This window comes from Labrus mixtus, chromosome 13, assembly GCF_963584025.1.
Source record: "Labrus mixtus chromosome 13, fLabMix1.1, whole genome shotgun sequence".
NCBI lineage: Eukaryota > Metazoa > Chordata > Actinopteri > Labriformes > Labridae > Labrus > Labrus mixtus.
This window is the reverse complement of record NC_083624.1, coordinates 8,196,515-8,217,621: the sequence shown is the minus strand read 5'-3', so window position 1 is coordinate 8,217,621 and position 21,107 is coordinate 8,196,515. Positions and strand designations below refer to the sequence as shown.

General features: G+C 40.6%; 1 protein-coding gene across 1 annotated transcript; it reads right to left on the bottom strand.

Moving 5' to 3' along the window:
* Window positions 1-11: 11 nt before the first annotated feature.
* rnf17 (ring finger protein 17) lies at window positions 12-19,998 on the bottom strand. The gene is made up of 37 exons (XM_061053510.1): window positions 19,882-19,998; window positions 16,498-16,610; window positions 16,274-16,374; window positions 16,071-16,152; window positions 15,829-15,918; window positions 15,603-15,706; window positions 14,969-15,137; window positions 14,719-14,795; window positions 14,067-14,141; window positions 13,519-13,811; window positions 13,286-13,381; window positions 12,662-12,820; window positions 12,336-12,507; window positions 12,069-12,210; window positions 10,656-10,843; window positions 10,365-10,494; window positions 9,955-10,117; window positions 9,564-9,679; window positions 8,376-8,493; window positions 8,136-8,253; window positions 7,508-7,765; window positions 6,837-6,987; window positions 6,475-6,587; window positions 5,767-5,857; window positions 5,554-5,675; window positions 4,908-5,103; window positions 4,374-4,485; window positions 3,743-3,906; window positions 3,040-3,159; window positions 2,734-2,814; window positions 2,496-2,618; window positions 2,352-2,408; window positions 1,898-2,008; window positions 1,560-1,683; window positions 1,096-1,231; window positions 638-824; window positions 12-354 (listed from the first exon to the last, which is right to left on the bottom strand). The coding sequence occupies exons 1-37, from the start codon at window positions 19,946-19,948 to the stop codon at window positions 259-261; spliced, it is 4,815 nt and encodes a 1,604-aa protein (XP_060909493.1). The 5' UTR covers window positions 19,949-19,998; the 3' UTR covers window positions 12-258.
* Between the last annotated feature and the right edge of the window lie 1,109 nt (window positions 19,999-21,107).

Here is a 21,107-nt window from a genome sequence, read left to right as displayed (position 1 = left end):
GACACGTCAGCCAGCATCGGAAGATTTAATCTCATCTTCACACAAACAAGTCGTCTCACACGAGTCAAAAGACCAGAAAAAAACTAAGTGCAAAGTCAACGCTGCTCACTCAAACACAACAGCCAAACTTCAAAGTAAATCTCTGTTATTACAGGAACATAGTGAAAGTAAAGGTTGACATAATATGTGGGACAGTTAAAAACTTAAAACGGCAGCAAAATGAAGATATGAACAAAACAGCACGACTCTGCTCTGCTTTCAGGCGAGTTCAACCAGTCCCCTGCTCACCAGAGACAGATGCACCAGCTCTTCCTCCTCATTGTACAGAAGCACCGTGAGCTCTGGTTCCTGCGCCTGAACAGACAAGAAGGGCACAGGAAAGCATCAAGACCCTCAATGTAAAACAGTCACGTCTAAGCTAAAATATAGACAAGCTAGAAGTTCAAGATGCAGAACTTTGAATTTAAATTTAAATAGGAACGATGAAAATTAACAGGCAGCGTTGAGGGAGGTAGCCTCTACATGAGGCATACAATCTGACAACTGAGCTAAACCGGCGCCCCGTACATAACTAGTTCTACATATTTCAGATCAAGTAACCACACAGAGTCAGGGAAACATACTGATGACTCCTTACCACAACAGAGGCTGTGACGTTGCTGTGTAACAGGTCCATCATGGCCATCGTAGCCTTCACGCTCCAGCCGGGGCTGTAGGGCAGCATGCCTTCCTCCAGCTTGACATTTGGAGCCTTGAAGCCGGCGACTTTGACCTTGAGCGCCCTTGACGGAAAGCCCAGCAGCTCTGCCGGCATCTGACGCAGCCTGTTGGGGAAGTGACAGAATCTCTGATAAAAACCCAACAGATTAACAACACCTCCACCTGATGCCAGAGTCCAGAGGCTTCAGAGATCGATGAGATCCAAACCAACAAGTTCAGAGTACATTTATGGAAATAATCTCCTTTACTTTAACGACTTATTTTTATTATAATGATGAAGGTGACTCCGGGATGCTAGGTTTAGGTAAGTGTATATAAAAGTAGCTCAGTCTAAGTCTAGTATCTGAATACTCCTGCTGTGAGAGAAGTTCATACTTGCTCAGGGGCAGAGTGTCGTCAGAGCCGAAGTCGACATGCTGGATCAGGATCTTGACGGGCTCCATGCTGGTGATCCTGATCAGCTTTGCTCTGTAGTACTGCCCGTCACTGTACTCTGCCAGACACGGGCTGCCTGCACAAAACAGAACAGTCATAAAGTCAGTTCATATTTTCGGTTTTGTCTACCACTAAACATCTAGATGAAAATAGAAAATTTTACTCAAACCCTTTTCAAACGTTTGACCATCCGTAAAAAAAAAACACCTCTCTTTAATTTCTTATATCTGTTTAAGAACTATAAATTCAGCGAACAACAGATACATGAACCCCAATTTAATTCAATCAAGTTATACTAGTTTGGTGAATACTCTTTTCTATTTTATTATTTCAGGTAAAAATTAAATATTTAATCTTTTGAAATGAATGAGATTCTCCCCCCCCCCATCTCATGATCATGTTACCGTGAGGGAAGCTGCTGAGTCGAGGCAGACCGTTGATGTCCTCATTGATTCTGGTCAGAGCCTCATCCAGAGTCTCTCCGTCCACCTCCACATCGCCACTTCCCTCCAAAGGCCACAGGAACAGCTGATCGACAGACAGAGAGACAGAGATGATGTACTCTTTAAAGGAGGAGGGATATTTTTCAGTTTCAGTTAGTAGGAGTACCAACAATATGAATAATGACTTGAGCTGTTCTCAAATGTCCCAGTAATCTGATTCTGAATAAACTTGCCACTCCTTCATTTGAATTTATAATCTTATACTTGATGGGTGAAGTTGTTCAGTGGATCATAGTAACCTCATTTGGGGTCCACAGGTGCATCACTCTGACTTTGAAGTGCTCTCCTTCCTGCGGCAGTTTTGGGTACATGAAGGGCCCTAGCATCGGCTCCTCTGGGTCCCGCAGACCCTGAACAAAAACATCGATATCAGTCTTAAGGTTACTCAACCCTAAAATGTCTGTATGCCTGTAAAAGTCCGGGGTTGACTGTTCAATGCTGGAAAAGTCATTAAAATATGTAAAACAGAGGCCACAGACACCAGGGTGGTTTAATGCTGCAACACGTCGTCTGACTTCACAGCTCCGTCTTTCAGTGATGACAGTTTTATTTCTTATCTTTCTTTAGCAATAAAATATCCGAATGGTTCCTTTTGAGGTGATTCTTTGTGTCTTACCCAAAAATCCAGTTAAGTAAAAGTAGGAAAAGACGAAAAGGTTTGATACAAAGTGAGTCGCTGATTTAGAACAATACCTCAGTGTCGATGTCCCAATCGTCCAGGAGAGGAGGAGGATTTATCATGCCATGTCCCTGCAGAGAAACACACTCCTTAATTGATGACGTTTGGTCAGATTTTCTTAGTTTCAGGAAAACAACACACACCGATGGAACACAAACCTTCTGTGCTGGAACTGGGCGCTCCATGGAGGCGTGTTTGTGGTGACACATGACCTGGCTGAGGCTCATCCCGTCCAGGAAGATCTCAACCGCTAGTGGCCCCCTCGGGTCAGACGGCAGCTCCTAACAGATAGAAACACTCCTTTACACATTGAGTATTTTACTTGATGTTTTTATTCTGTTGATAGTGAACGTATTCAGGTGTGAAACTGTAAAAAGGTTAAGTATTTTATTCTACCATGACTTGCACGTCCACACAACGGTTCAGCAACAACTCCTTCAGCAAGGCCACAGCGTCGAGGTGCCACCGACTACCAACCTGAAGAGACAGAGAGATGAGAATGATCATTTAACTCTTCTTAAATAAGAGTAAACATTTTGTGAGATGAATAAAGAGGGTATCAAACTTTGGGGAGCGTAAGCCCCGTGAAGCTGAAGCCGATTGCTCTGAAAGTCTTCTAAATGAACCTTCATGCCAAGACTTTGTTTCACTTTTTCTTTGTCTAGAATGTTTAGGCGCTAGCTGATCGTCTGACACACTTACAGGGTTTATGCTGTGCAGCTGGCAGGGCATACAGAGCTGAGGAACATCGTCACACAGCAGCATCGGGTACACATGGACCACCGGGATGTTCTCCACCAGACCGTAATCCACGTATTGTACCTGACAACACACACAAACACAGAAACATTTACTCTAGAGACTTATAGAGATGTTTCACCACATCAGCAGAAAGAGCTTTTGATTTGCTTCGGGCAGCGAACAAAATGTTAAAGTTGTATCATATCATATGTAAACCAGGAGAAAGAGGCTAAAGGCTCCTCGATGATAAAATATTGAATCTGTTTATAAAGTGGAAACAGGAAGTTCTCACATCACAGATGATGAACAAAGATGAATTTAAATGGGTCTTATAGGTCAACCATAGAACTAAAGTTGACAGGTTCTGAACATATTGAGGTGCTGCTGCTGTATCTCTATTTATTTCTGTTGATCTATAAATCTAATGCCAATAATCGCACTGTTTATAACTACCAACCAATCTCTATCTCCATATTTTCATATATCCATCAATCAAATGTTGGTAATTAAAGAAATAATGATGACTACTATAACTACTGAAAAGAAAATGTATGGAGGGATATTTGTTGAATCTATTTAAAAAGTTTTTGAAAGCTCCGTCCAAAGTTACTGGGAGAGGATTGGTTTTTGTGTGTGTGTGTGTGTGTGTGTATGCGTTCCTGACCTTAACGTGTCCCCCCAGCACCTCCAGAAGCTGTCCTCGATACCACAACATGTCCGATCCGATGACGGCACAGCCCAGCACCGACTTCCAGGTGTAGGGCTTCTGTCTGGGCAAAGTCTTCATGCTCTTCTGAATCCTCTCCCTGAGCGGCTCCAGCTGACACTCTGAACCCAACACACACACACACACACACACACACACACACACACACACACACACACACACACACACACACACACACACACACACACACACACACACACACACACACACACACACACACACACACACACACACACACACACACACACACACACACACACACACACACACACACACACACACACACACACACACACACACACACACACACACACGTTATGTACAGTTTAGACAGAATACACTGTTATTTCCTCTGCCATTCCCCTCTCTAAAATAAAAAAAAAGATGGCTGATAAAGCAATTGATTGAGCAAAGAATGTCTTCGTTTGCTTTCCACATTAGGGTCGTGGGTCAAATTGGTTGCACTTTAATTGTTAAGCGGTGGATGCTGCTTGAGTTTGAGTAAAGCGTGTTTTAAGCACAATTACAATCAGAGTTATTGAACAAACAGGTGTGCTCTGATTTGTACCTGCATTCTGCGTTCTGGCGTAAATGATGCCGTCCTCTCCGATGGCAGACACACTAGTCTGGATGTGACCGAGGCATGGCAGCTCCGGGGGCTGGTACAACTGAGTTTTCACCTGCACACACAGTATTTTTCAAAGTGATTTATAAAAATATAGAAGCGAGTAAAACAATAAAGAAGATAAAATCAGCTTCAAGAGATAAAACAGGTGAATGAAATGACTCTGTAGCAGTACTTTCAGGGCCTACATATAGTTTTCATAGCTGGTACTGGCAAAACAGAAAAGTCTTTATTAATTCAATTCCCAGAAAATGGTTCATTAAAACTTTAACACCACCTCTGTACGTAGTTTTCACTCTGGGGACAGAAAGCAGACTTTGATTTGAGAGGTCTGACAATTAAAAATGTGTTACAGATTTTTTTTAAATAAGGATTGGTTTTTATTTTTACTTTTGCACCCAACAAAATGTATTACTAGACAAGCTGCAGAAACGTTTGCATTTGTTGTCGTATTTACAGAGAGTGTGATGTCATCACCTTCTCAGCAGACATGATGATCCGGGGGGCAGGTTTTGGGTGGGTCGGACTGCTGACCAGGGAGGACTGATCAGGGATAGGAAGAAGGCTGCAAGCTGATGGTGTGTTTTTTTTGTCTCCATCAGGACCACCAGTTTGTTTCACGCTCACTGGAGACGGTGCATCAGCCTCTTGTGGCTTTTGATCTTCAGCATCTCTGCAAGAAAACAGATTCACACTTCAGATAATGGAGGGTACTTCAAGGCTTTGCCTTTGTGTAGGTAGGACGGTGGATAGAGAAGGAAAACAGGAAAGAGAGGGGGGAATGATGTGCGGGCAAGGAGCCGCAGGTCGGACTTGAACCTGGGCAGTCCACTTGGAGGACTACAGATGTACATGGGGCACATCAGCCCCCTGCCCCAGAAGAAAATGTAATTAGAAAACAAATGGTATTGGCTCAAAGAATGGCTTGTTGAAATTAAGAATTAAGGCTCTAAAATCCTTACTAATAGAACACGTTGTGTCAGAAATGTGATACTAGATACTAGAAAATGTTAGAAGCAGCCCAATAAGGTGGTTGTGAAGAAAAATTACATTTAGACGGTATAGACAGGCTGCTTATGTTATTTAAGATCTGTGAATTAAAAGAAACAAGACACAACCAGACCTGGGTTTCCTCTCCCGCAGGGCGAGCCCCTCACTGGCCAGAAAGTCTGCAATGCTGACAAACTGTCCCATCCTATTGGAGCAGAACAGAATGACGGGCTGTGGACGCTCATCCGTCAGCTCCTAGAAGACAAGAGAAGGAACTAGGTCATCACAGCAACAAAGGAAAGAGTCGCATAGAGGAGAGGGAGGAATATAAAGAGGTGGAGAAGACCTTGATGGTCATAACAGCCGAGGCTCCGGTCAGGTAGTAGGAGATTAAATCGCAGGCTGTAGCGGTCCAGGTGGATCGGCCCCCTGCTGGCCTGAAAGAGAGAAAGGGGAGTGAGGGAAAAGTCAAAGACATAAAAGAGTGAATAATAAAAGAGTAAAAAAGAACAAAGAGTTTCATACATGCATAAACTGTTTGAACAATTAGTGCGAACACCTTTTCAGGACATTGTTTATTATCAGCACTGCCACATACAGACAACAGAAGAACAACAATTCAATATTAATGAAGAGACTGAATATGGATTAGGATATGCCATATTCAATTAAAAAACTTAGAAACACCAAGTTTAGTCTGCAATCAAACATACTGAACATTTTAACTAAGTTTGTGTCTTTTATACATGCTGTATGTACGTGTGTCAGTGTATGACTGAAGACGGTGTGTGTGTGTGTGTGTGTGTGTGTGTGTGTGTGTGTGTGTGTGTGTGTGTGTGTGTGAGACTGTGACTGTTTTTAGGAAAGCAAAACAAGATCTGCACATCGAGAAGCTCCCGTTTGAAGGATTTATTCTGAGGTAGAGCATGTTGGAGCTTCTTGGTGTGCAGATCTTGTTTTTCTCTCCATACCTTTTTGTTGTTTTTATGATCCGCCACCCTCTGACGGATGTGCGTGTCTTTTTATTTTATTTTATCACTGTCCCAGTTTTTACCTGATGTCGGTCAGAGTGCACTCCAGCGCCAGAGAACCGATCAAGTACGTTGGCAGCGTCCGCAGGTTGCTGGCGTGGACCTTGACCTTGTTTCCATGGTCACAGCGCAGAACCTGGTACCAGCCGGCCGAGAGATGGGGAGAGACAGCGAACATTTTAAAACATCACCTATAAAAGGGAAGTAATCTGTCTGTCTGCCTGTTTTCAGTTCATCTGAACAAGTTCACACTTAAAATAATGTCCAATACACCAGAAACAAAATCAAACAAACAACTTTAAATTTCATGTGCTGGCATTAAATGGCTGAAAAGTTGATATGTAGAAAAGCAAATTCTACTTTTTGGAGCAAAGGTTTTTATTACCTCTGCAATCTTGCTGGATGTGACGTCAGAGCAGATCTGCCCTCTCTCCCAAACCCCGTTAATCTGAGCAGCACAGTACACGTCTGCCTTCCACACCGCATCATCGTCGGACTCCATGAGCGCACACTCCTTCCTTACCAGCTCACACAACCTGTAAAAAAACAAACAAGAAATAATCAAAGTTTTTTAATTTGCTTCAAACATCTTGAAGCCAGGAGAATATGCTCTTGTTGCTTTAAATGTTTAAGAAGTTTTTTTGTTCAAATGACCCCTTGGAGCGCCTTCAGTTTCATATTTAGCAAATTGTTTTAGAATTAAAACAAACACGTAGGAATGTGTGTAACACTATTACAGCAAAAATATTAGCCAAGCAAACTTAAAGTGTGTAGATCTGCATCAAATAATCAGCATCATAACTTTTTCTGTTATCTCAGGAAGAACAGAGAAAAATTCTAAAAAAAAAAAAAAAAAATACAATGAAGTATAGATGTTCAAAAATATGAGGCAGAATAAGTAGATTAAAGTATTTAAGATGCTGGAAACCGCAAACGTTTCCTTTGGTTGGTAATTGTTTTAGTTGAAGTAGGAGGAGTTAGTATTCAAAGCATATACTGTGTATTTCACTACAAGCGTGTACCTTCACGATATGTAAACCGTTGTGTCCTACTGACCTTTTGAGCTGAGAGTCGTACTGGGTGAGCTGGACGTAGAAACTGCTCGGTGAGTTGACATGGCTCACTCTGACTTTCAGATCTTTGAGGTCGGCAGGAAGCTTCAGCTGAGGCTCAAACTCTACCAGCTCCACATTCTGCTCTCCGCTGGTATTCTGGTCCGTGGCACTACCGCCCTCTGGAGCCGCATCAAGTTCAAGTGGAGGGTCCCAAATGGCGGAGTCATCACCCGCAGGCCTGGAGTTCTCTGACTTAGGTCTGCAAAGAGGCAGAAGAGGAATAAGAGGCGACAGTGAATAAAGAACAAGAGGTGAAATGACGACAACGTGCAATGAAGAAGAGGAGAAACGAAAAGCGAGGGAGAGGAAGAGTAGAGAGTTTTAGATAAAATAATAGTACAATAAGAAAGTACACAAAGCCAAACTAGGAATTGTTTTTCCTAAAGCATGACTGACTATTTGTAGATGACATTACTGATGAGAAGATAATTGTTCCTCGCTCTGCCTTCTCATATCGGACTGCAAAATCACATGTGTTCTTAATACCACCATACATATAAAGACCAACATATATAATATTAAAAAAACAGTGGCTTTTTTTCCTCAGCACTTGTAGAGGCCATTCTTACTCCTCTTTGAAGCAGACGAGCTCGTCTTGGACCAGCAGCTCGGCTATGTTAGCGAGTGGCCCGTCCAGACCGCTCTCGAACAGTTTGACTGGCAGAGGCTTCGACTTAAGGACCGGTCCTGCAGGGATTAAAAGAGGAAAAAAATAAACCCCAGAGAACAGAAAAGGCAATTTGATTACAAGAAGAAAAAAAAAAAGAAGCTCAGAGTTTGATAAACCTACAGTCACATGCAAACACTACCTGTGGCAACAATAGTGACCAGTTTCTGATGAGCCAGGCTGATGAATCTGTCGGTGCAGGCTTCAGTCCAGCTCTCTCCATCCACAGGTCTCACATCTGACAAACAGCACTGTATAGCCTGGACAGCAAAAGACCAACTAAATTCAAACGCACATCAGGGTCAACTTCTATACGTTTCTAGTAAAAACAAACAATATTGATACCTGTCACGATAGAACAGCATCACAAATACAAATACTAGGCTGCCAGTATTGGGTATTGCTGTACACAAATAAATCAAATTTTGCACAACGGGATTATTAGAAACCTTTTTTCTCTATGATAACATGCAAGAAAACTGCTCTCATTAATAAGTGCAGGTGTTAGGGATGTAGTGATACCAGAGTTTCCTGTTTAACTGTTTCGATATGGCAACAAAAATACAAGTCCTGGTTACCTTATATTAGGTATTTCTTTTTTTAATTACCAAAAAAATCTTCCCAGTGTATTTGTGCAATTTAGAGACGGCTCTCATGAGCACCGTGGAGCTCATGCTGGTTTGTGCGGCCTATGTGCGGAGGCTGTAGTCCTCGAAGCGGGCGGCCGAGGTTCAGGTTCGATCAGTGGCTCCTTTCCTGCATGTCACTCCCCACTCTCTCTCGCCCTGATTTCCAACTCTATCCACTGTCCCGTCTCTCCAATGAAGGCACAAAACGTTTTGAAATTGCATGGCCAGAGATCGGCATGACTAAAGAACTTTTTTTTTTTTTTTTTAACGCTACGGTACTTTCCCATACAATAAACCTAAAAAAGTTGATTTATATTGTTTGAATACACATAGTATCAAAGCGTATCAAAGTATCAGACATTAGAAAAACTGTGATGCAGACACAAAACATATCAGTGAAATGTAGAAATAATTTAGATTTATATCAAAGGAACTTTTTAGGGTTACATTAGGCAGCAGTTGTAATGTAAGTTAACTTTAATATCATTTGTGTTCATTAATTAATAAAGTTGAAAATGTATTAAAGAAACAGTAAAGTTACTGATGTTGGCCGTTTTTATGTCACCGAACCTCTCTCAGAAATTAACAGCCAGTCTGCACCACAAAGCGGCTTGATTAAAGAAAAGCGTGATCTCATCATTACAGGAAACTCACAGCAGATGTCAGAGTGAAAAGTATCGGTCACAAGATGATTTACTCACCATTGAAGGAAGTGCAAAGAACTCGTCCTTGATCTTCCTCAAATCACTGACAGATAAGATTTTCTTATTGCCAAAGTCAACATAGCGCACCTCCACTTTTCTTCCCCCAGGAAGACCTAGATCAAACACACACACACAAAATATTACTTCAGAGTATTCAGCTACTTTAATTAAGTCACTCTATGTACAAGCAACTTATATCAATCTAAAGTTAGAAATTATAGTAGCAGACTATGATGAGCTGGAGCTTATTTGACAGAGGGAGCAGCTTTGCACCCACGCTCTGCTTAAAAAACTTGGACATTACACTATTAGTATTGTTCTGAAAATAAGAAATACGTACATGTAAAATATGTTTGTAACAGTGACACACTCATCGACACACCCTCACCTACGACTTGAGCTCTGTACCACTGCTTGTCCTCAAAGCGGGCGACATACGCCTGTTCTATCACAGGGCAGTAGACTTTGAGGTCATCTTCTTCACTCACTGTTGACGCGTTGTAACACTCCTGGAGCTTAGCTGACAGCAAAAAGAACTCCATGTTGTCAGCCTGGTGGAGAAGTGGGGAGGTTAAATTACAGTCGAGACAGAAAAACAAAACAAAAATAAATGTAAAAACACAGAGGTAGTGTCTTAAATATCAGCCTGGGACATCATCAACATGCTGACCTTTAGACACTACCACATTGTCCCTTCTTAGCACACACTTTTATTTCTTTTGTTAACCTATAATTATCCCTGGCATCTGAGCCTTGTTTGTCCAAAGTGCATGTATGTCTCTTTATGTGCGTATTCACCAGCTGCATGTAGAAGTCAGCAGGGCTGTTGATGTGAGACACCACAGCATTGACCTCTTTGTTGACCTTGGGATACACAGGAGGGTAGTACAATAGGGGCTTCCTGCCCAGAGACACTGGAGAATAAAACCTATGTGCAAAATGTAAAAACAGCCAAAGTAAGGACCACTTCATGATTGGGCTTTGTTATTACAGAGTATCTGTTTTCATCAATTCAATGCTCTTCACTATCCGATTACATCTGGTGAATATTTAGAATTTTTCTGTTAACTCTCAGAGACTCGTGTTCACCTGGCCACTTCAATGAAGACGAGGTACTCTCTGATAGAGATCGGCACATCACTCGACTGGTCCATGGGAGCTTTTCTTAAGTCCACCAGTAAAGAGTCTCTGTCCAGACTCAAAGGACGCATTTCCACTGCCGCAGAGCCAACCACACAGCGGAATTCCACCTGTGCCTTCTCAGTCCAGCCCTTTGACTAGAAAAAGACACAGACGCTCAGTAAAAACACAGTTTATACACACACACACTTCTACCTACTTCTGTTGCAAAACATTAATTAACATTTTAAAATGCAACCCTACTTCACAAAAACAAAAAGATGTTGTTTCCTTTAATGTAAAAAAATAACAATAGTACTTTAATTCTATCAAAAAGGAAACCTTTGACTCCGACCTTCTGATTATTTGTCTAAAAAATCAAGAAGGTTAAAATTAGCAAACAATTATTTTCTGCTTTGCACACCCTTCAACGTGTTGCCCTGCCCGCTGAGGAAGAGAATCTCAGACAAAATGAAAAGTATTTTTGTCTACCTTAAAAAAATAGCATTGTGTTTTCTTTTATTTTCTGTTATCCAGTTTAGCACAAGGACATATTTTGAATATTGAATTAATGTTTGGAGAGCCAGTAACCTGTTTAAGAAACAGTAGCACCACAGGACTTTTCCATAAAGTAGCAGATGAAGTGTTAAAAACCAGTCACATATTATGCAAAATGTTTTTCTTAGTCCATCTACAAACCCCCCAATGATGAGAAAAGTCCATCCTCTCCGTCTTTTGCCTGCTCCAATTTTCAGAAAATGTGTGCTCAAACAGGCCGTTTGGAGATTTTCCCTTCATGACATCACAAAGGGCAGTAACCCCTCCCCCAGGTGGGTGACACTCCCACAGCTAGGTGTTTGTTCTGCCCTCTGAGTCTGCCTTCTCACCGTAAACAATAGGACATGGTGCGAGAAAGCCCGAGCCACCCAAGCCCTTCCAGAGAGGGGTGTGGTCATATTTAAAGGTACAGACACAGAAACAGCCTGTTCTGAGCAGGGCTGAAATAGAGGGGTTTATAGGCATGATCAAATACAGGATCAGAGTGGATTTAGAACAAGAAACTTCACATGCATGTTTTGGGGAACTCTGAGACTTATTTAAACTGGTTGATGAGGAGAAGAATATGTGACTTTAAACCTAACTTTGAAACACTTTTGCTTATTTGTTTTCTAAATGATGTGATTGAGTTGTAAAATCTAGTTTCTGTGTTGGTTTCATCGCTGAGATATCCGTCTTAAAATAACATTTATGCTGCAATGTTTCTTTTATTTTCTGAAATGTTGTGTTTGAAACTGGAACGCAACAATACTGTTTTGAAAATAATAACAAATACAGTATTTTCGAAAAGTAGATCATAATCTATTTAAAGTTCAGTGGTCTTACCAAGTCATATGGGACCAGGTCTTTGAATGAGCACCTGATGGCCTGAGGAGCAAACTGACCCAGCTCTGCATGCCCAAACTCACACACCTTCCTCAGGTGGTTGTTGACTGCCTTTAGTGATGACTCAGAGGATCCCTCTTCACTGGGAAAAAAAGAACAAAGGGTGTTTTACAGCCTCTTTACAGCACTCCACTTAATAACTGACAAACACGATGTAAATGAAGAAAAGGGCAGCAAAAAGAAAATGAGTTAAAATATTGTGTGTACCTCTGTATGGTGAAGCTTCTGGTTTGGCCACCATCAATAAAGAAGACTCTGATGCTGGCCAGTTGGGACACTGGGCAGACTTCAACGGACTCGGCACATCCGCTCTGTGTGAGTGCGACCACACTGGCCCGACACCAGAGTCCCTCCCTCTGCTTCACAAAGATCAGGGAGCCTGAAAAAATAACAAGAATAGTGTTTCACTCCACTCACAGAGGATTGTTGGTATGTACTGATAAATATTGAGTCTCTAACCACCACTATTGATTAAAGGATGTTCAAATTCTCCTTATTTCTCCATCACATGGAGGCCACACACTCACACATACCAGTCTCCACTCTGTCACGGGAAGTGAAGCGACAACTCTCCCTGCTGCAGAAGTGGTTAATCCTCCTGGAGAGCAACTCGCTCTCCCCCTTCTCAGCCACGTAGCGGACATAGAAGTGACTTGGGTTCAAAATGTGGGAGACCACAACCCACTGGGTGACTAGGACGGTAAAACAGGAAAAGGAAGAGAGGGGGAGGAAATGTTGGTGTCAAATATAAGTACAAATTAAGAGAATAGTTAGGAGTAGGGAGGAGAGAAGGGAAGAAAAGAAAAAAGGAATCATAGGGTTGGTAGGAAAGGTGCCAAGGGCATAAATGATGGAAGAGCAAAGCAGGTTAGGGGAGGAGAAAAAGGATGAAGAGAGGCAGAGGGGGAGAAAAAATGCACAGGCTAAAGAAAATCTAATTTGGTGAAGGTTTCCAGGTTAAATAAAAGACAAGTTTATGAAAAGAAGGAGCTTGACATAAGAGGAACATGAGGATGAACAGGGGAAGAGTAAAAAGAAAAGAAGAGAGGGAGACAGAGATAAGAGTTTTGAGAGTTTATAGATTGTTGTGTTTCTTGTTTTGCATTGTTAGTTATAAAAACATTCAACTACAGGACTTGTGTTAAATTTCTCCCCACCATTTCTCTTATTGCCGGTAATCTGATTCAGATTTTTCCTTCTATTTTGCATTCTCCATTTGTCATTAGCCAGTTCAGGGCCAGTGGGTGGGTGAGCTGCACACAGATAGAAAGCATTTAAAACAGATATTTCATTTCTTTTCAATCTTCAAAAATAACAAAGTCAAACAGGGCGCCATGAAGGAGCGCACACACCCACACACACACACACACACACACACACACACACACACCATGCCCTTTTCCCTCGTCTATAATCTCCTCCACGATCACGTCTGGAGTTCTGAGGTCTGAGGGGGAGCTGCGATTGGAGAGGTTCACTCTCTGATGAGGTCTCTGGCTTGAAGAGGACGCTAGTGGCAATGAGCATTTGGCTCTCGGACTCCCCTGGTCCTGTTTTTGTGGCCTGGGGGGCTTGTTGTGTCTGGGTGAGATATTGTTACTGTTCCCAGTCTCTGCACGCTGCAAGGAGGACTTCCTGTTGGAGTTTGCAGGCTGGTCGTCGTTTGGTGGAAACCTAGACAAGCTGAGAAAAAGAAGCAAAAGGACTTTTTTTTTTCAAAAGACGCATGACACGTGCCATAAACTGAAGAATGTCTTTTAGATATATGTACACTTATTATTTAGATGTAAAAGAAAGACGAAAGAAAAACTAAAGAAAAACCTGCAGTAGGCAGCAGAGGCAATTCGAAAACAAAGAAATCACAAAATGCAGCAGTACTATTTTCTGTCATCATTAATAAAAACAAGTGTGTTTTCTTATAGAGCCAATAGGACTCACCGTTTTGGATAACTTGTATCCATTTTCAGAGACAACACCAGGTTCTGGTTTAGACTCTCTGGCTGGAAAATATAGCTTGAAAAAAAACATAAGCACAAATCAAAACCATCACAGCATGACACTCAGGTTTGTAAGGCTCTTCTACTTCATGCATCTCTAGTACAAAAAAAAGAAATCACAGTATGCACACGTTTCTTTTTCTGTCTCTCTAAGGCATGGTGTCCACCTCGCGTTGTTTTTTTTCTGAGAGCCAACATCTTTTTTCAATTGTTTTCTATGAGGAGAGAGCTTCACAGCAACAGGTAGCTGCCCAGAAAAAAAGCCAAGCACCAGTTTCATCATTTTTTTAACGAGCGCTCAGCCATTTTTGTGCGGCCCCTCCAAACTTTTCAGTTGAAAATATTCAACTGTTCAGAAAGGCGCTGTTGACGTCGCAAGGGCTCTTTTCAAAATTATATTCCCCGTAGTTTTGCCCCCTAAGGATCGTGTCTTGCACCAATATCCTTTTTGCTCCATGGAGTAAAAACAATCCAAAATATAAAACACGCAATAAAAAGCAACGCAGTGTCGCATACAGCGGCCGTCCAGCGCTTGTCTTCTCAACACACAAACGCTTCACTGATGTAACGCACTTGCTGCTGTTATGACAAACCTCAGTCCAGAGCCCATAGTAATGCATTCCATATCAAATAACTGCTTGTCCACAGGAGCCTGCAACGTCTCCAAAACCTATCACACACACACACACACACACACACACACACACACACACACACACACACACACACACACACACACACACACACACAGGCAGCAGAATTCAGCAGCAATTGGATTTACATACAATATCTATTACATAGATTCTGACTGTGCATTGTACTCTGAAAGAATGAATTTCCTACCTTATCCAGGGTGCAGTATTTCTGAAGGAAGGGAACTCTGCGTACTTCTCTGGCCATCTGCATAGCGATCCCCAGAGACTTGATCCTCTCCTGGACACAGCACAGCTCTGCTTGGCTGGTAGAGAACCGCGCCTCCAGTTTCGACAGCTGATTCAACTGCACATCCTTCCTGTTGACAACAAAAAAATACAATCGTAAAAAATATTTGTCACTTTTTATACTTCCAAAACCTTCAATCAAACAGGACACTTGCTTTAGGGTGGTTTTCAAGTGAATAAAACTGTTAGTGCTTGTCGAGTCGTATGAGGTGATTTGTAGCACGTGGACCAGAACTGTTTGTTTACATTTCCCATAAAATACATTTACAGTAAGAAGCATTTTTCAAACTCAAGCAGGGTGATTTCTCTTTTTCAGAGAATATTTGTTAAGTGTGCAGGACAGGATAAATAAGGGTGGTTTCACACTAGGGACCAGGACCCAGATCAGAGTATGCTTGCCTCAAAGTCTGGTTCATTTGATCAGTGTGTAAAAACGGCCTAAAAGACATAACAGTCTTTGTTCACAGAGGGTGCAAAACATTCATACAAAAGTTGCCCACAGTAGTTTAATAATGTTGAAGTGTGTATCTCCATACCACTTTTGAACAGCATGTATAGCCTTGTCTGCTGCTTGCTTTATCTCAATCTCTAGACGAGCTCTGTCACTTTTTACTTGTTCTTCCAGACCGGTCTTCAGGGTCTGTAGATGAAACATAGAACACATTTTGATCTGTGATTACTTTTTTCACAAAGGAATAAATCATTTAAAGATCGATGTTTTACAAGGTGTGTGCAGGAGTTGGCTTCTAGCGGTCTTTTTACCTCATGGATGTTTTCTAGAAGAGCATGATTTTCTGCTGCCCGTACCAACGCCTCGTCCACAGCCCTCTCAGTCTTCACAACATCCACTGGCTGAATAATCAAATTACACATTTTGAGCAATCTGATCAAAGTATAATTTTAGCTTTTTTAACCACTTGAGACTAATTGAATATAAATATTAACTTTTGTGGCTTTACAACTCTCATTACCCCCCACAACCCCCTGTGATACCCAAATCATACCTGCACCACGTCCTTGATATTAGCCGCAGCGTCAACGTCGGTGGACGCTAACTTGTTCCTTCTGCGATTCTTGAATTTCTCACAGCGATCGCTTCAAGGGATTACAAACAAAAGTAAATACTATTTTTTCTTTTACATCACTTTGAAAAATATAACAACGAGGACTTTAAATTGGGTCAGTGTGACACTCAAAAAACAAACTTTACCTTTTCAACTTGTTCATTTTGGCAGTGTAGATGAGGCCTATGATCCGGCTATCATCTGGCATAGCGTTCACTCCGCCTTCAGGGAGGTTCGATTCAACCTGAAAAGTGGGATGGTTTGTTCCATTTAGTTCCAACAAATTCAACATTTGCAGCCTTGATTTGAATGTAAATCACAAATGTTTCCCTCTCGAGCTGGAGGAGTGAGATCACAGATGATTTACCTCACAGTCTGGACATCTAATGGTACTGTCACATTCAATGGACAGCAGACAAGACGTGCAGTAGATGTGGCCACATAGAAGCACACGAGGGAGGTTGCCGTCAACTTCATCCTCTAAAAAAAATAAAATAAAAAGTACATAATGGACAAGGAGGAATAATGCATCGCAATTATTCCTGTTTAATCTATGCGCGCAAAATCATAGGTAGGTACATTTCTAGATAATGTTGTCCCATTGCCTCCTTGTTTATTTTAAAAGCACAACACAATCCCACACTATGGAAAGCACTGAAAGCATAAGGATTCAAACAAGTAAAGAATTATTATTGCTGTCATTTTGTCCGACTTTGTACGAAGATGTTTGGGATTTATTTGAAAATGTTCTTGTAAAAATAATTATCAAGGTTTGTATATCTAAACCTAGCTGTATGACTTTCACCTGTGACAATTAAATGTGTTTTAAGAAATAATGTAATCAACAAAACACAAAATCGATTCAAGTACCGGTACATCTGTAATAATTTGGTACGAACCAGTTCAAACTAGTCGTTAGGCATTATGATTCAGTTGATCTGCTAATTTACCTATCTACAAAAAATAAAAGTGTTTTATATTTGAGTAAATGTTTTGTAACATTAAGAAATGCATTTTTCAACAAAATAAGTAAATGTTTTCAATAAATCAAAATGTACAATATGTATTGAGTTGGCCTGATCAGTTTGGACTGATTCAAATAGGGGCACGATCTTCATGGAAAAGGCAATTTCATGGCAGATCAATGACAATATAATATTCAGAATGTTCCTTTGAATAAATGTGAGTCTGATCAGTGTCTGTTATCGCTCCCTCTTTGTATCTAGTATTTTAAAAATGCATCAGACATGAATCAAATAACCAATCAAGAATAAGATTAAGATTAAGATTAAGGTTAAGATTTACTTTTATTGATCCCCGCAAGGGGAACTTTCAGTTTTTACACTCTGTAAGTCATGAACACACACATAGGCTGTGCTCAGGAGGTGATCTGGCACCTCTCCAGCTACCAGACCAACTTCCATATTTGGTCCGCACCGGGACTTGAACCGGCGACCCTCCGGTCCCCCCTCAGTCCCTACAGACTGAGCTACTGCCACAATAGCTTGCACATACCTAGCCAATCACAGAACTATTTGAGGAGAATGTTTGGGTTGCTTGGCAACAGTCAAGCTTCAAACTAGCATTTAGCATTCCATAGTTTAACAAAGGTGCAACCCATCGAGATGTACTACCATGACGTTCTGTCCAGTTCAGGGACTGGAGCATATTTGATAAGGCCTTTTTGTCTATCAAGAAATACTTCTTCTAAATTCTTAAATGAAGGTTGTATTATAGAGCATTAAAAATATGCTTCCCCTTCTTTAAGTGCAAATGCTGCGAGTAGTGGTGTTGTAAATAGATTCTGAACTGGGAGCATAATTTGATGGGATAAAAATGTCCATCGAGAAACAAAATCTTCGATAATAACAAAGTACAAAACTTGCTCCCAATAGTGAGTAGTAAAGTTATTTTGTTCTCCTGGGGTTATTCATAGGGGATGCAGATAGCCTCTGCCAATCTCTCGTGATATGGTAGCAATTTTCGACAAGGCAGCAAACTTCACTTCTTAAAAACTTAATTGGTCTGAGATAATGATGTGTTCAGGGTGTGCTCGGTGCATTCTAAGGCGCATTCACAGGCTTCAATTCAGAATATGGTAACTTCCACCAATTTCCAACACTATGGCCCTTTCTGAATTGTCACAGTTCAGTAGGCAGTACGTACTATTCAGTATACTGAACTTTCGTGGTCATTCAGTATGCATTTTTTTGGGTCCACCTCAGTATACTGAACATTTCAGTATGGCTACTAACTTCCGGGTTTCATGCAGTATGGATCGGATGCGTGCTTTCAGGAAATGAATTGTATTTTACCACCCACAATGCTGTGCGAAATTAAACGTAAATCGTCACGTCACGTCCAACCTCCAAATCAAAACAAACGAGCGTGGATTAATTGAATCAATTTTTAATCTAGAGTTAAAGTCCCGAATGAAATCACTACTTTTAATTAACAACAGAAAATATAACAAATATCTGCATTATTATAAAACCTTTCTCCCTCTATTTAAATAATGATTTCACTATTTAAATGTGTCTTTATTGGTTTATTTTACTTTATATTCTGTATATTACTGTCTTTCATTTGTACTTTTCTTTATGTACTGTATGTTATTTAGTTATTTAATCTGCCTTTTACTTTACTACATTTACTACATTTACTTTTTACATTGTGATATTGTTTTTTTTTGTTTACCTGACTGTATATGAGCATTACTCTTCTTGAATAAAGCTAAACAAAATAAATTAATTACTCTTCTTGAATAAAGCTAAACAAAATAAATTAATTACTCTTCTTGAATAAAGCTAAACAACATAAATTAATTACTTTTCTTGAATAAAGCTAAACAAAATAAATAAATTACTCTTCTTGAATAAAGCTAAACAAAATAAATAAATTACTCTTCTTGAATAAAGCTAAACAAGATAAATAAAAAAACCGGGTGAGTGCGGCCGGTTCTGGAAACGTAAATGACGTCACTTCCATACTGAATGAATCAGACGAAGTAGGGACAAATATCTGCCTACTGAATAGTAGGTACTAAACAGTATACAGTACGGATAGTAGGTACTGACTACTGACAGATTGAGAAGGTACTTGGCAATTCGGATACAGCACCCGAAGCTGTGTACATTTTTTAATTCACTTATCTTAGTCAGTTTATATGGACAACACTTGAAGGTTGTAGTTCAACATACAAATGAGCCAAAAAGTCGATCTCCAACGCCTGAATGAATACAAGTTTTTGACCTTGAATGTACCTTTTTTTTTTTTTTTTTTTTCAGTCGAGCCCGCTTTGTTTCCGCACAATATGTCGTCAACTCATTCAACTCGACGACACTGTGCGCCATGTACTGAAGTTTTCTCCACCAAAGTTTTTTTTTATCCCAATTGGAAAAAGCCAATATGTTGGTTTTCACCTTCGGAAACTCCCGTTTCCTACCGTTCGGACACCACTTGAATGCACAGTCACGGATGAACAGTTTGATTACAGCTTTCGCTTTACATAATAATCCCAGAAGAAAAATCATAACGTCCGGAAATATTGTAAAGGTAATGAGTTGTAATTTAACATATTTTATATAAATACATTATTTCTGGGTCTGCCTGATACATTCGTTAATTCACCCGACAGCTAGCTGCTGACACTGGTTTGCTACCTAGCGCACAAGTCCGCTCCTGACTTCGCTAACATGACACGGTTTAATCGGGTGTTAAACTTCTTAGATATGACATTCAAATATCCTACCAGGCAGAGTGTATGCCTCTCCACATAACCCACATATCACGGCGCTGGGGTTGTCGCCTCTGTCCATTATTTTGTCTTTACAAAAATACTTTTTTGCGGGGTTACAACGAACCAGAAGATCGGTCGGTCGGTCGGTCGGTTGTCTTTGTCACGTGATTAACTTGCGTGATGCATTCAGAGCCCGGGAGGAATAATCAAAGATGTTCTAAGATCTAATGATGTTTCGATTAATAATTGCCTTTCTGTTTTTCTGTTCAGCCTTTAAAATCTTTGGTCTGATGAGCTGCTTCTTGCCTTATTGCAACAGGTCATATTTTTATTATTCAGCCCTGCGTATTGAGGCTTTTTAAATGCAAATTTATTTGTAACAATAAATCTAAGTTTAACAGATCTAAGTACTAACTTTTTTGAGCCAATAAATGAAGCCATTATTTGTTAATATATAAAGGCTACATTAATATGTAAAACCAACCCTGTTCTTCTTTTTTTTTTCTAACCAGATTGCCTCTGCAGTTTGAATGAATAAATGAATGTCTTTATTGTCAATGCACACTTCACCACAAAATGTTCTGTGCTTCTCTGATACACAAAAACAATATAAATAATAACATTCATCACATTAGACAGAAGATTAAAACATTTTATATTCCACGCAAACGGTTGTGAGTGGTTAGTTAAAATCGACTCTAAAGATGTCGTAAAATAAATGCAGTAATACATGGAAGGAAAAACGTTAAAAAAAAAAAAGCAAACTAACACTATGACTTTGATTGTCCTCTTGTCATTTGTATACTAAGAAATATTCTGCTTCAACCTCAGTTTCATAGACTGGATAAACACTAAAGCAGGGGTGGGCAACTGGCGGCCCGGGGGCCACATGCAGCCCCCATCAACCCTCAATGTGGCCCTCAGGTCAATTTTTACATATCAATTAATTGGAAACATGAAGAAAACATGACAAAATCTGCCATGAAATCATGACAACCAGAAGTATGTCCATAATAATATTTGATCACTGGTATATGTTGAGTTAAATTTGAGACATAATTGACTGTAATCGTTTTTTGTATCCTACAATTTGGCCCTCTGGCAGTGAGAATTAAATGAATGTGGCCCTTGCTGTGAACGAAGTTGCCCATCCCTGCACTAAAGTATTGATGAACATGTTCTTGAGACCTTATGATACAGTCTCCTCTGTGAACACCTGATGGCGCCAAAGACTGACG